The following is a 16,161-nucleotide window of genomic DNA, read 5'->3' on the forward strand; positions in this document are numbered from 1 at the left end:
CATTAACTGGTACACACAGCCTATCCTTCAAAAAAAAAAAAATACACAAATACACACACACACACAGGGGACAAATTTTTGAGTCTCAAGCGCGATGACATTTATCTCTAAAACTTCAACATTTGAAAACTTTCTAGTTTCAGAATATATTAAATTAAAGCTGGTCTAAGCAAGACTAAAAATGCAAGTTACTGTATGTTGGAGAATCTAAAACACTATTAAAATATCAATCATATTAGCCAAGACATGCTTAAAGAACTTAAAGAAAAAATATGGTCTAAGAAGCTAGCATAGCTATTAAGAGATTTTACTGCTCTTGCAGCAGCCCCAAGTTTAGTCCCCAGTACTCACATGGGGCAGAGCCTATTCATAATTCCCTGTAACTCCAGTTCCAGGAAATCTAATGCAGCCTCTAGCTCTGTAAGAACCTGCCTGCACACAGGTGAACATACCCACATACATATATACAGTCCACTAAAATCAAAAAGTAAAATATTTAAAAACAAAAAAATGTCTTGGCTAATTAAACATATTAAGAGTCATCAAATAAATACATTAATGACTTCTGTGTTTAGAATCCTCAAACAAGCTGAAGAAACATCTATAAAAAGAGAAGGCGGTCTCAGAAGACAAAAGCATTCTGTTGTAGAAAGAACATCAGGCATGCAAATGCAGAATCCAGCCTAAGAGATTCAAACAAGACCTGTTCACACTCACAGGACCTCAAGAAGATGAAAATATTTTCTGTTTTTTTGTTTTAAGACAGGGTCTCACCTTGGATTCAGGCTAGCCTCAAACTCATAGCAATCCTCCTGCTCAGCTTCCAAGTGCTGGGATTACAGATATAAACCACATGCCTAGTACAAAATTAATTACTTCCTAAATTTAAGCTACACGGTTTTTGTCTGTTTGTTGGGACAGAGATATCCTTATATAGTCCAGGAGGGCCCCAGACTCACAATTTTCTTTCCTAAGTGCAGGAAGGAAAGATCTATGCAACTATACTCTGGCTTGTCTTTTTGTTTGTTTGTTGAAGAAATTTTTAAAAGTGCTAGAGATTGCATCTAGGCTGCACACTGTAAGCAAACACTCTTAATACCGAACTATCCTGACCTTTAGCCTTAAATGGTTAGTTTCTTTCTTTCTCACCCACTTATATGTGTGATGAACACTAAGCAAGCACCTGCCTGAGCTACATCCTCTCATATGTGGTTCTTTGTGGTTTTAATCCTAATTGGGAAGGCAAACTCAACAAAAGCAGACAAGCAGAGATATCAAAAAAAAAAAAAATACACACACACACACACACGTATGTATATATATGCATGTGTATGGATACATATATAATGTGTATATATATATATAAATATATATGCAAAATTTTTAAATCTTAAATATATAACCATTCGGGGATAGCAAATAATTTTGTATAAAAGTCACCATACAACTGTCTTCCAATGATACTCTTATGTTCAGCTGGGCATATTGAAAGCATGTTTCAAAAGTCAAGAACAAGTCTAGTGTATCTGATAACCATGTGAAATATTTAAATGGTATTTTCAGTTCCTTCCCTGTCAGACCTTAATGAGATAGTACTTAAATCTGAACTCTTTTAAAAGTCCTTGAAACTGCGAAACAAACACTTACATATTTAAGAAAGATGTCACCAATGCTTTTACTCTCGTCCCAGTTAACAATAAGGTCTTCAAGATCATCCTGAAATAGAACAAATAGAAACATTTAAACTCGACAGCTCCTTACACATCTAATAACATTTACGGGATCTTTTGCTAGAAAAAAAAAAATCACTTTATTCAGTATGTTAATGTTATGTGCAAGCTTTTTGTCTCAACAAAGAATTAGATTTTGTCTACAAGGAAAATAACCTTTGAATTAATTAAGAAAATATAAATAGCACTGTCAGGCAGGCCAATCCTAATTCCCCATTATGATTGAAAGATCAATGCTTTGTTTTACTAACTATAAAATTGATTGGCCTTATTAATTATGAAAAGGCTATTTTTAAAACTGCTGCTGTAGCAAATAATTTAACACATCATTAAAAATTATAACCTGTAGCAGGGTCAAGCAAATTGTACTAAAAGGGACAGATGGTAAATATTCCAAGGCCATATGTCTTCTGTTACTAGTACTCAATTCTGCAGAATAGAAGCAACCATACAAAATATGCAAATGAATAGTGAAGAGAATGGAACACTGAGTCCTAAATGGGATGCCTTTATTAAACCTCTCCTCAGAGTTCAGAGATGTATGTGGAAGAGTAGGCAGAAATACTGTAAGAGCCAGAGGTGGTAGATGAATCCAAGCAAGCAGCATCTTCCAGATACAATACAATGGAACACATAAACTCACAGAGACTACGGCAGCAGTCTGTAGTATGTTGCATATGACTGCACATGTTCAAGCTAGACAACATCTGATCACTGAAAAGGGGAAATAATCCCTACCCGTAACCAAGACGTTATTTGGAGCTGATAACTTCTGGGAAACAGAAAATTAGTTTCCTGCAATGCAGTGTCACTGGATTTATCAACCACACTCCAGGGCCGCTCCATACCCAGAAGCAGTTGGTCAACACAAAATGGTCTCCACATTTTTCTCTTTTATATGGGCTTTTTTTTTTTTTTTGCTTTTGTATATCTTGTCTTGCTGGGTTTTATTGGTTTTTTTTTTAAGAGACAAGGAACACAAAATTAGGTAAAACTGAGAGGAAGAGTAGGGGAAAGAATATGATCAAAATATAATGTAAGAAAAAGTATGAAAATGAACAGGCTCTACTGTAAGACTCTTTAGTGAAACAGGGGTGGATACAGCCTATAAACCATAATTTTGCTAATCCCTGGTCCATAAAATTCCTCATAGTCATCCTAAAGCATAAAATGATCATGAAAGTTTGAATGGGCTGGAGAGATGGCTCAGGGGTCAAGAGGATATTCGCTCTTTTAGATAATCCAGGTGCAATTTCCAGCACGGATATCTATACATAACTCCATGCCAGGGAATCCAATGAATGCCAACTTCTAACCTCTGTGGGTACAAAGCACACACATGGTGGGCATACAAACATGCAGGCAAAATAGTCATACATATACAATGTATTAGAAATTCCTTTTATTCAAGGCATTTACCATATTTAAACCTCGAGTAGTATCTTAAGCATACCACCTGAGCCAGGAGGACCACCATGAGCACAAAACCAGCTACACAGTGAGACATTAAGTTTTACACACAAAATTGATTTATGTGGCTGGATTGAAATACCTCAAATGTTAGAATAACCCAAAAAATAATGCTATTGTCCTTTAAGCACAATTTACCTTTATCTTCATATGTACATCAAAGATATCTGGGATGCTCCCAAAAATAGTCTTGATCTCTTCAGGTGCAAGAATAGGCCCACCACGCTGCCCTTCTTCTTCTAAGGGTACCTGAAACAACTAAATGGGGGAAATCAGGTTTAAGCAAACTATGAGGGGGGGAAAAAAGGCTAAAATATAAGGAGTTATGATAAAACAGTAATGTCAACATCAGAAAAGTCAAGGAAAGTATTTTTCCTAAATTTAACAATCTTTTCTCATAACATTTTATCTTCATGCTTATACTGATATACTTTGTGCACATGAACACACATGATGTGTGTTGTGTATATGTGGGGGGGGGACACTGTAAGGTATACTGGCTGCTCTTCCAGGGAACACTGGTTCAGTTCCCAACTCCCACAAAGTGGTTTACAACCTTCCATAACTGCAGTCCCAGGGAATCCGATGCCCTCTTCTGGTTTCACAGGCACTGTGGCAAAACACCCATACACATAAAATAAAAATAAATCTTTTTTCTTTTTTATAAGGGAACCAAACAAATTCTTAGAACTAGTGAAAGAGTAATTCTTACTTTTTGACTCAATTCATAAGAAAGAAAACAGTAAGATTTCTAGATACATAATAGTTTATTAAATATTTTAGAAATGGTTTCATAGAAATCCAGGAGCAAAGAAATTAGATGTCTCAATCTCATATGAGAAGACCTGGACTCTGTGCAGTTACTATTGTTACTATTATTATTATTATTACCATCACTGTACATCTAGGGGAGATGGGGAGAAAGCATGGGCACACACATGCCAAGGGCACATGTGGAAGTCGAGGACAACTTTCAGAAGTCAGTTTTCTCTTCCACCTTGGGATGCTGGGATCAAACTCTAAGGTTTTTTAAGGCAACTGTTTTTAGCTATTGAACTGGTCCTGCTGTACTGAGTATTAAAAAAAAAAAAAAAGAAAAGAAAAAAGAAAAGGAAAAAAAACCTCATATAATGACTATGTCCAGCAAGGTCACAGGATTAAAGGGCAACACACAAATAGACACAAGATGCATGTACATTTTATTCATATGACCCAGAAAGAAATGTAAAACAGAATTTATGCTGAGCATGACAGCTCACAACTTTAATCCCAGTACTTGGGAGGCTGTAGGTGGATTCTGTGATATTAAGGCCAACTTGGTTTGCATAGCAAGTTCCAGGATAGCCTGGGCTACATAGTAAGACCCTATCTCTCAAAAGTTAAAATATTTATGTAAAAAGCAGCAGCATCTAATACAAAAAAAAAAAGAAAAGAAAATTTCAACACTTGAGTATAAGATGCACAAGTTCAAAACCAGAGAGCTGACAGATGAAATAAAGACCTAAACAAATGAAGCCACACAATCATACACTGAAAGACTCAACACAGCCAGACTTGCTTGTTGAGCTAGGTGTTTCAAGACAAAGTCAATCAATATTCCAGGACTTTCTGTAGATAAGAGAAAATCTGATACTAGAAATATGTGAAGAAGCAAAGTTATTTCATAATAGAAAACAACAATATTCAAGATGGTGTGTACAATATAACTAAAATCCAATAAATGAAAACTAATGCAATTTATATAAATTTAAAACCACACTAACAATCCTAACATGAAGGAAAGCAGCAGAAAGAGCGAGAGCTCAAGGTCATCCTCCACCATATAGTTTGAGAACGGCATGGCAAGTAACCCATGCCGTTCTTTTACACTCTGACAAAAGCATAAAGAAAAAAGGAAAAATAATCCAACAACAAATAAGCAAACACAGCTAAGTGATTATTAACCACTCAAAGAATGGTCTTCCAAACACCATCTGTGATAGCCGTAAATGAATATCAGCCCCAATAAAAACCCCATTTGCAAAAACTAACTCAAAATAGAGCATAGGCCTGAAAGAAAAATCTAAGTTCATGAATTTATAGAAGAAAATATTCATGATTTAGAATTAGGTAAAATTTGTAGGCATGACCTTAAAAACATAAATGAGAATAAAAACAAAAAATAGGCCTTTAATAAAAAATAAATTTTTTTCCTAAGATATTTAGAATTTTTCTTAGTTATAAACAATTAAAAATACTGAAAATAACACACATGACAAAGGACTAAAACTCAAAATTACATACAAAGAACTCTCAAAACTCAGGAAGGAAATAACACAATGTAAAAATTTGACAATCTCTGCATAGTACATGTTTTAGCAAGGGCAAAGATGAGCTAAAGAACCAAATGTTGGAGCTCAGACAGCCTAGAGTAAAACTGTCAGAAAAAAAGGAAAGGGGAAGGGAGAGGAGGGGAAATACAAGGAAAAGGGGGAAAGAAGCTATAGACACTTTCTAGTTAGATGATTCCAGGGAGATGCGAGAAGACAAAACAGTTCTGACTCCAAGCTGTAGCCACAGAAGTTTCCACATAAACTCATATAACTGTATATACCCTTCAAGAACAACTAAATATTTAAAGCTACTAGTCAAGTAATAATAATAAAGGTTGTTTGGTTATTAACATATATGGCAATAGCACAAAAAGGCAGAAGGGGGTGAATGAAAGTAAAAAAGGACTGTCGGGATAGCTGAGCAGGTAAAGATGCTTGCCACCAAGCCTGACAACCTCCATCTTCAGAATTCACATGACTGTCAGATATCCAGCTCTTCAGAGTTGTCTCTGCCCTCCGTATTTCTACACTTCCACTCATAGCCATCCTACTGCCTTAGCCTCCAGGGAACTGGCTTACTTGCAGGAGTCACCATGCCCAGTTAACTGAAACTCTTTTTAAATAAACATGTGAAAATATTACATCGAGCAAAGTTTCATGGCACTTTTCTCAGCATAAACTCAGCAAAGGTTTATTTAAAGTGCTGTGACCTGTATTTATGATAGTGCTTTCTTGTCCTTTTCTCCCACGGCCCCAAACCATGGTGTTAATGAGTGAATGCAGCGTTGCGTGTGTTAAGACTACAGCTCTACCAGTGAACTAACCCCAGCCCAAGAGCTTTCTCTTTAAGATAGGTTTTAGGACTTGTGTTTCTTCTTTTGGAACCAATTTAAAAAAAAAAAAAAATCAATTTTAATTTATCCACCCAAATCAAACAAATACCCAGAATTTGCTTCTGTCTTTTGAAGATAGGCTCTTGCTACATAGTCCACATTGGTCTACAATTTGTGTTTTTTTCCTCCTACCTTAGTCTTCCAAGTATTGGGGTTTCAGTTATCTACTACCATGCTCAGCTACTTATAAAAACCAGGGGTGGGAAAGGCAGCTTTGCCTGTGCCTATGTTTTAGAAAGTATAAACTGTTGTGTAGCTTAAGTTTTGGGTTAGTTGTATTAATGATGTAGAGACTAAAACCATGTATGTTGCATACATACTTTCCCTGGAGACATGGAAGCCTAACACTGAGGCTGAGAATCATCCTCCATGGTGCTTCCACCTTGAAGCAGGCTCTCTCAGTCAAGCCCAGAGCCAGCCTAACTTGACTAATCTTAAGTCAAATTGCCCTGGGATCCACACCAACTTCTGAGGCTACAATTACAGAGCTCAGCCAGGCAGCAGTTAGAAGGAGATCCAACCTTCAGGCCTCACACCTGCCCAGCAAACACTTTAATCTGAGCATGTTCCCCAGGCCTTCCTGCTGTTCCTTACTTGTTCTATACTGTACTTGTTCTATTTTTGTGTTTCTGTGCATAAAATCATGTCTCAAAAAAAAAAAAAAAAAAACAAAACACTAAGACTAGAGATACAATTCATTTAGCAGTGTTTGCCTAATACGCAGTGCATGGAGGAAGCCCTATGTTCCACCCCCAGCACAACACAAACCTGGCAAGGTAGAGCACACCTATAGTTCCAGCACTGTAGGGGTGGAAACAAGAGGACCAGAAGGTCAAAGCACACAACAAATTTGAGTCCAGCCTGGGCTACAGTATCTTCTGATATTATTTTCAAAGGGGGAAAAAAATCAGTTAAAAACTAAAGCTTATTTTGTTATTGTTCTAAGATAGAAGACTTCCACAATAAGTCAAATGATCTCATTCCCTGTCTAAAACTACTTTACATATGGCAATAATGTTCTGTTACCATCTTACCAAACCTGAAACTTCTTTTGCACTGTAATTCTAATGCCACTGGGATTCATTTAAAGTACTGCTGTCTTTTCCATCAGAAGTACTACACAAGTTTTTTGTTCTGGTACTTGGGCTGTTTTTTGAGACAGTTTTCTTTTTTTAAGGCACACATTTTTATTGAGACTACCTTCCTAAGCGACTCTTGATTGTGTCAAGTTGGCAATGAACACTAATAATCATATATTAGTGATTTTTTATATTAATTACAGTTTATTTACTTTGCATCCCAGGTGTAGCCCTCTCCCTCATGTCCTCCCAACCCCAGCCTCCCTCCCTCATCTCCTCCCTGCCCCTCTCTAAGTCCATAGATAAGGGAGGTCCTCCTCCTCTTCCATCTGACCCTGGCTTATCAGGTCTCACCAGGACTGGCTGCAATGTCCTCCTCTGTAGCCTAGCTAGGTTGCTCCTCCCACAGGGGGTGTTGAAGTCAAAGAGCTAGCCACTGAGTTCATATCAGAGACAGTCCCTATTCCCCTTACTAGGGAGCCCACTTGGATACTGAGCTGCCATGGGCTACGTCTGAGCAGAGGGGTTCTAGGTTATATCCATGCATGGTCCTTGGTTAGAGAATCAGTTGAGACAGTTTTCATACACACTATTGGTCTCAACTTTCTGTCTCAACCTGACGCACACTGACATTACTGACTTTACAAGTCTACATCTTTATGCCCAGCTCAAAGAACACTTAGGTACAGGTAAGCAAAGCATTAAACATTTCTGTCTAACTACTGCCCAATTAATGGATCACACGAATACTGCCATTAGTATTGTGTAGCTTCTCAGCTATTGTTCAGACTATCTTTTTTCACGAATATGCAGCATTAAGTAGTGCAAATTCCCTGGAACACAAATTTCAGAAAATTTTATTGCTTCTAAATGTAAATCAGTGTCTGAACAATGTGAAAGCTGTAAAAACCCAAATGTAGTTCTCAGCCTATAATAGATTGTACAGAAGCAAGAAATTTCCAGGACTGGGCCTAGGTTAGCAGACAGGAGCAATAAGCCTCAAAGACAACTTTTAATTCAGGAGAATAAAATTTACTTTTACAGGAGAGGAAAACAGCCTTTAGACAGTAGGAATCATTTTACAACCAAACTCATACTCACTTGAATAATTGTTGCCAGTATATTTACATAATTACTCTCAGTCTGATAGAGTTCTTTTGCCACTTGCCACCTAGCTGACTGCTTTGGAGGAACTGGAGTAGAACTTCTAGAAGACTTAGTACAAGACTTAGGTGTTTCTGAAAAGGAAGAAAGGTTCAATTGGTAGGCAGACCTGAACATTATACAGACTTAAAAATATAGCACCACCATAGGGATTTCTGTTAAAGTAAAATTTCCTCATGGAATAAGGACAGAAAAATGCAATGATCAAAAAGATTGCTGATTCTGAGCTGAGAATATAGCTAAATGGTAGAAGCTCACGTGGCATATAAAGTTCTAGGGCCAATCTCAATACCAATTAAACCGACAAACATTTTACTAATAAATGGCTTACTCTCTTCAAATTTGCCCAGGTCATTAAATTAAAGGGAAGTTCCTTAAATGATAAGAAACTAAATGATGGAAATAATGTGTATCCTAGATTAGATTCTAAACTAAAATACAAGTTTGTTGTTGTTGTTGTTGTTGTTGGGGACGGGGCCTAGTAATCGGGTCATGATTAAGACCTGATTAGAGAAATCTAAAATAGGGCAGTGGTTCATGTTACTCATGGTTTAACAGTTTGTTATGACTATTACGTGGTTAAGAAATGTATCCAAACTAGCTATAGTGAAGCATGTCTACAATCTCGTCATTCAGGATGCTGAAGGAAAGCATGACTTCAAGGACACCCTGAACTACAGTTATTCTCCTTCCTGTCTCAAGACACAGGCTGGTAATGTAGTGGAAAGGTACTCCCTGGCATGTGGGACAGTTAGTAGAGAACACTATGGAGTCAAAAGCTTTTACCTTTTGTATCTTAAATCTAGAAAATGCTACATATTCTCAGACCAAAGAAATACTGGTGATCAAAACTGGGTTAATTATAGGAGTATTACTGTCAGTTCAATACAAAGTGACAGCACCCTCCTCCAAATTCTACCTATTCATTCTACCTCATTTTCTCCATAGCATTTTTTATAATTCTGTTTATTGTTAAAATTAAGACATGTGTGGTAGTGCATGCCTATAAACCTAGCACTTGAGAAGGATCAACAGTTTAAGACCAGCCCCAGCTACATAAGACTTTGTCTCAAGAAAGCAAACAAACAAAAAAAAGTCTTCTAAAATTGCTGTCATTTGCCAGATGGTGGTGCATGCCTTTAATCCCAGCACTCAGTAAGCACAGGCAGGCAGACTGCCGAGTTTGAGGCCAACCTGGTTTTCAGAGTGAGTTCCAGGAGAGCCAAGGCTACACAGAGAAACCCTCTCTCTGGGATCTCCAGGGGGAGCGGGGGGGGGGGGGGTGAGGGGGAGAGTAGCAATTGCTGTCATTTTCCAGCTACAGCCCAGGGCAGCTCCTGAGCAAACAATCACTCAACAAAAGCATTATTGTGCACAATAATTGTTTTATGGTATTTCTTTTTCTTTTCTGGGTTTTTGTTGTTTTGTTTTAAGGCAGTCTCATATTGGCAGCCTGTCTTAAAATCATCTTGTGGTCTCTACCTGATCAGTCCTGGAATTACAGGGGTGAGTCACTTCACCCAGATTTCGAGGAGTCTTGTTTCCTCAATTAGAACAAGGGTAATTAACAGAAAAGCCTTTCCTATAAATTCACTGTAGTGGGGATTTAATGTATTAGTCATTCCAGTTAATTACATTTTAAAGATTAATTGTGCAAGGTGTGAATTACCTCCATAGTGAATGCTAGACTCAGGTGTGTTGGAGATATCAAGGAGTGATCCAATAGAGAGGGAATGCTCAGCTGAGGGCCGCTTACGAGGAGGGAAAGGGGAGAGGTCAGTGTCCCTGGAGAGCTGAGCCAGTGTTTCTTTCAATCTTCGTCTTTTACGGTTGCTGTTTGGGGTACTTAGAGAAAGCAGAGACACTGATTTCTTGAGCTCAGGAGTATTAGCCTGAAATCAAAGCACAAAAGCCTAATTTTACTACAATGGCTCTGACTCATGACAGATGCATCTCATGGACAAAACTCTGAATTTTGTACATAATTCTCACAATCTTATAGGCAATTCAGAAGTTCCATAAAAAAGAATGGTCAAGACATCTCTATAAATAGCAATGTAATACTTTTCCCACTCCTCAGGGCACCTTCTCCACTGAATAACCATCTTTAGACTGTATTTTTGCTAGCTACTCTTTTTAAGGCATGAACTGATAGAGGATGAGCCACAAATTCTTTTCCTTATATCTCAGGAATATAGCAGGGAAGGAACTGAATACACCAGCATTTCCTGAAAAATATTCCAAGTTCAAACAAGAGTTTTAAGAGTTCTTTCATCTAAAGCAAATTTAAGCTTTAAAGAATTCTACATCAAGAACAAGAGTCTACCTTAATGTTGCCTCGAGCTTTCCTTACCTCTAGCTAATGTCTTTACCTGGTTAGCCTAGGATGTTGGTTCAATATTGACTTGTCCTAGCCAATCCTCCAGTCTCTCAGAATGAGACTCCAGAACACAATATTCAGTTGTAACACACATTTGATCTAGTAGGGCTCTAAGTTTCTAAAGACAGGGTGTTACTGTTGACGGTATCATCAAAAATCAGCAGAGAATAACTTGTTATATTAAATGTCATAGTTAGGGTTGTTACTATTGTGGTAAAACACCCTAACCAAAAGCAACTAGGTGCAGAAAGCTCTTATTTTATCTTACAGCTTACAGCCCATCCATTAGGCAGAAAAGTGAGTGCAGGAACCTGGAGGCAGGGACTGAAGCAGAGGCCACAGAGAAATGCTTGCTCCTCATGGACTGCTCAGCCTGCTTTCTTATAGCACCCAGGACCACCAGCTCAAAGACAGCACAGCCAACAGTGAAGCGGGCCCTTCCACACCAATAGGCAATGTACACACAGGCTTGCCCACAGCCAATCTGGTAGACATCTTTCCTCAATTGAGGTTCCTTCTTCCCAAATGACTCTGTGTGAAGCTGACATAAAACTAGTCAGGATGGTAAAAGACTCATTGCACTGCATAGTTTCACTTAAATTGATGTACAATAAGAATAACGATTTTTGCTGGATATTGGCCTTTAATCCCACTCAGGAGACAGAGGGAGGTAGATCTCTGAGTTTAAGACCAGTCTGCTTTACAGAGCAAGCTCCAGGACAGCCAGGACTATACAGAGAAATCGTGTCTAAAGGAACTAAAATACACACACACACACACACACACACACACACACACACACACACATATAATTGTGTGTATACATATGTAGATATATATTCAATTATATTCAAATATATATGTAGATAAATATATATTCAATTATTTCTTCTAAACAGCTAGAAATATAAATTATAGCATGCATGCTTCTAAATGCTCTGGATACAAAATTTGCACAACAAATTCACAGAACCAAGAGCAAAAACATACCTTTTCAAACAAATACATAGTTTCTCCAGCACGAGCATCCATCTGAATGCTTCCCCAGAACCACTAGAGAGAAAAATATTTGAATTAAGATTTTCAATTTACCTTAGCACAGACGCTACAGTACTGGTAAAGCTAAATAGTTTCATTCTGTAGTTACTTGCCTCTTGCTTGACAACAAAAAGTTTCTTTGAAGGTTCAAATGGAAGTTCTTTCACTGTGTTCTCTTCAACAATAAGGTGAGTGCACCTTTCATCCCCAACTGGTAAATAGCTACCTCCTAAAGAAAACAGGAACACAGACAAATCAGTCAAATAACTGCTCTTCAATTCTCCAACTCTAAAGCAGCTATTTATTCGGAAGTGGTTAAATAAGCCTGAGGAATTAAATGTAGAAAACTTTTATATGATATCAATCATTTCTGATAAGGGCTCAAAGGATTTATTTGGCTCAGTTCAAGGGTAGTCCATTCATGGCAGGTAAGCATTGGCAGCAAAAGCAGGAGGTAGCTAATCAAACTGCAGGAAACAGAAAAATAAATGCAGTGTTCAGCTCACTTCCTTCATTGTATGCAAGGAATGGACCACTCCTATCGATAGTGAGTCTTCCACTGACATTAGTGCAGTCTAGAAAGTGTCTCACAGGTATGCTCAGATGCTTGTTTCTGGACAATGTTAACCACACTACATCATGTTATGTTACCTTGCATTTTAGTCATTTCTTCCATACTGTGTTTCTCTTCATCTGAAAATCCCAGAAAACTTAAAATGCAATCTTGGAATGGAGGAACTTTAAATTCATTTCTAAAATCATCAACTGCGGCACAGAAACACCTAAGAACAAAATGTATACTTGTAAAGCTAGCTTAAATTCCATCAGCTAGGCACATCAGTTTGCGAGGTGTCATAATTTTCAAGCCTTAGCACAATGTACTTACTGAAAATATTTTACATAAAGTCCTCAAGTATTCACAACTACAGTTGCTTTTGTTTGCCTGGTTTTTGTTGTTTTTTTTTTCGTTTTTTTTTTTTTTAAGAGGGAGGGTGTCTGGAATGTTCCTTAGTAGAAATTGAAATCAGCATATATACATGCCCGAGGGTTCCTTACATCTGACAAAATAATCACAAACCTTCAAATCATTCAAATCTGGCTGTGTTTTTGAAATTTTTCAACATAGACATTCTACAACTTCATGAAATTTTACATGAGCACAAAATGAACAACTGCAAAGTTAGGAAAAAAGATAATAAAATTTAAGCACCAATTCCTATGAATCTGAACATAAAGTTAAAAAAAAACATAATTCAAATACCTGAAAACATTAAGCTATTATCTAATAAATTTTATAATGTTAATGATAATCAAAATTTATTTGTTTGTGTGCATATGGTGCACACTGCTGCTACACTGCACACATGGAAGTCAGTGAACAATGGCCAGAAGCCCATTCTCTCCTCATGGGAGCCCTGGGAATCAACTGCTGGTCATAGCAAATACCTCCACCACCAGCGCATCTGGACTTCGCAGTCAAAATGATCTTACAGTCAGTCCTGCGAGATCACTCAGCTGTTAAGGGCACTTGCCGTGAGTACCTAACAACCAAAGGCACATCCCTAGAACTCCTACCATAGTAAACAGAGAACACCAACTCCGATCATCTCTTGACCTCCAAATATGTGCTGCAGCACGCATGCCCACACATACTATCAGGTATACACACACAAAGATTTGTTTTTCTAATTTTTAAAAATTACAAAGTCAAACCCCATGTACCAAATCTTTCAATTAACAGTTTCATAATCTATGTTTTATTTCCTAAGCTATTCAAAGATTAAAATCATTTTTCTATACTATCTACAAATTTAGGTTTTGTTGGCACATAGTTTTGTCTTTAAACAAATGCTAAAAATACTTGTTTTTTTTTTGTTTTTTTAATTACATGTTGGGTTGGAGAGATGGCTGCTATTCCAGGGGCCACAGGTTTGATTCCCAACACCCACATGTTAACTCCAGTTCCAGAGGCTCTAATGCCACCTTCTGGCTTCCTTAGGCACTGTATAATGTGGTATAAAAACATGCATTCAAGTACACAAATAAACACACACACACAAATTGTTTCTTATATAAATGAATAAGATGTCCAATTCACACAATAAACTATAGGTTCCTAAGCACTTACTGTTCATTCCTTCTTTCCCATGCTTTATAAATCCATTCTGGCCTCATAATTGGAGTACCCAGGCTCACAGCCACCTAAGAATATTAACATCAATTACAATGAGTTTTCACCTTAAATAACTGCATTCAAGCAAGTGCTTGTATGTATAAATTATACATTATAGTGTTAAAGTTATGGTAACATTAAAATAAGTTCCATAGTACCGAAACTCTTTTATTCTGTTTCCTATAGAGAGAACTCTTAAATTCATCCTTATTAAATTTTTTCTCCCTTTTCCTGTTTCACACCTTGGAAGTACTGGCCAAAATAGGAATACAAAAGATAGCATGTGATTAAGTCACTAAACTCCTAGAATGAGATTTCTAGGGAAGATCTAGAAACTGAAGAGAACCAAACTTCTACAACAGGTGTTCTCAACCCAGGGGGGAGGGGGAGTACAGGCAGAAGGATGGTCATGGCATTATGCTAGTACCAGAACTTCTAACCCCGATCTTGATATCATTAAGACAAATATGAAGACACTACCTGTGATCTTGAATAATCCTGTTGTCTAACTTAATGTAGAATGATGCAGCATTATAAAAAAAGCAATCTGTATTTTCATATTACTTTGTTTCCTTTTTTACAATATTACAGTCTTGAAACAAAGGTAACATATATTACTCGAGTTCTATCAATAGTGTTACTTACTAGTTATAGAGTACTGAATGAACAAGTAAAAAGCTTCCTTTGTATACCATAAAGCTGACATATAAATGAATGCCCTTTACCAACCAAATTTTGTGAACTTATATAAATATTTTGACACTGTTTATATACATATATTTGGGGTGAGGGTAAGTTGTCATTACTAGGTGTGAGCTACTAGAATGTTTGACACTTAAAATACAATTAAGGACAAAAATTAAGATTTCTCTTAACAAGTTACTTAGAAGACTGACATTTACAAAGATAGAAAATAAGTGTTTTCTGAGGCAAGAGGAGAGAAACCCTCAAGAAGATTTAATTGCTGGATTGTAACAATTGCATAGTAATGTAGATGTAGCTAATGGCACTGAACTACAAGTTTAAAATGATTGAGACAGTAGCTTTTAGATATATTTTACAATAGGAAACTGTAAGTCTACTAGTAATATTGAATGATATTTCTTCCTTAGTATACAGGAATAAATTAGGTAAGTGAATTTAATTTTCAAATGTACCTATGATATGCTTCCACCATATAAGGTATGTATACCTATCATGGCTAACTCACATTATTATACTATAGACCAATGGTTTTCAACCTGCTGGTTATGACCACTTTGGGGGTTGTGTATCAGATATCCTGCATATCAGATACCTAAATTACAATTCATAACAGTAATAAAATTACAGTTATGAAGTAACAACAAAATAATTTTATGGTTGAGGTCACCACAAGATGAGGAACTGTATTAAGGGTCACTGCATTAGGAAGGCTGAAAACCATTGCTCTGTAAGTTTTCTTTTGGTCTACACATGTTCAACATGCATGCACATACAACACACACACAAATACACAGAAGTGAAAACAAATTTAAGGGAAATTCAAGCCAATTACTATTTCCTACATAAGTACACTGAAAATGTGGCAATGAATGATAAACTCTTGCGAAGATAATTCAGCTAGGATCAGTGACATGAATCAGCGGTTAAGAACTCGTCATACAATTCTCAGGACCCACATAAGTGGAGAAAACCTATGCCTGCATGCTGTCTTCTGAACACATATGGGTCAAGACACAAGCACTAACCTACATGCAAACACAGACACACAAAATGAATCAAATGCAACACTCAACTACAACTTTGAACAGATTCATACCCACTAAGTTACTTTCTGCTGACACAGCAGCACAGCCCCATAATCCCAGCAGACGGATGCTGAGGCAAGAGATCATGAATGAGACTAGATACACAGGTGGGCAGAAGGCTACATGTCAGCA

General features: G+C 37.2%; 1 protein-coding gene across 5 annotated transcripts in view; it reads right to left on the reverse strand.

Moving 5' to 3' along the window:
* The window catches only part of Ect2 (epithelial cell transforming 2), a 57,844-nt gene that overhangs the window by 29,654 nt on the left and 12,029 nt on the right, over positions 1-16,161 (reverse strand). For all 5 annotated transcript variants that reach the window (XM_060378154.1, XM_060378152.1, XM_021653716.2 and 2 more), the window contains 8 exons: positions 14,195-14,268; positions 12,718-12,848; positions 12,180-12,295; positions 12,019-12,081; positions 10,318-10,540; positions 8,586-8,722; positions 3,339-3,458; positions 1,648-1,716 (listed from right to left, as the gene is read on the reverse strand). In XM_060378154.1, coding sequence (XP_060234137.1) covers positions 1,648-1,716; positions 3,339-3,458; positions 8,586-8,722; positions 10,318-10,540; positions 12,019-12,081; positions 12,180-12,295; positions 12,718-12,848; positions 14,195-14,268 — 933 coding nt within the window. The remainder of the gene's footprint in view (positions 1-1,647; positions 1,717-3,338; positions 3,459-8,585; positions 8,723-10,317; positions 10,541-12,018; positions 12,082-12,179; positions 12,296-12,717; positions 12,849-14,194; positions 14,269-16,161) is intronic.

The sequence above is a fragment of the Meriones unguiculatus genome, chromosome 2, assembly GCF_030254825.1.
Source record: "Meriones unguiculatus strain TT.TT164.6M chromosome 2, Bangor_MerUng_6.1, whole genome shotgun sequence".
In the NCBI taxonomy this organism is placed as follows: domain Eukaryota; kingdom Metazoa; phylum Chordata; class Mammalia; order Rodentia; family Muridae; genus Meriones; species Meriones unguiculatus.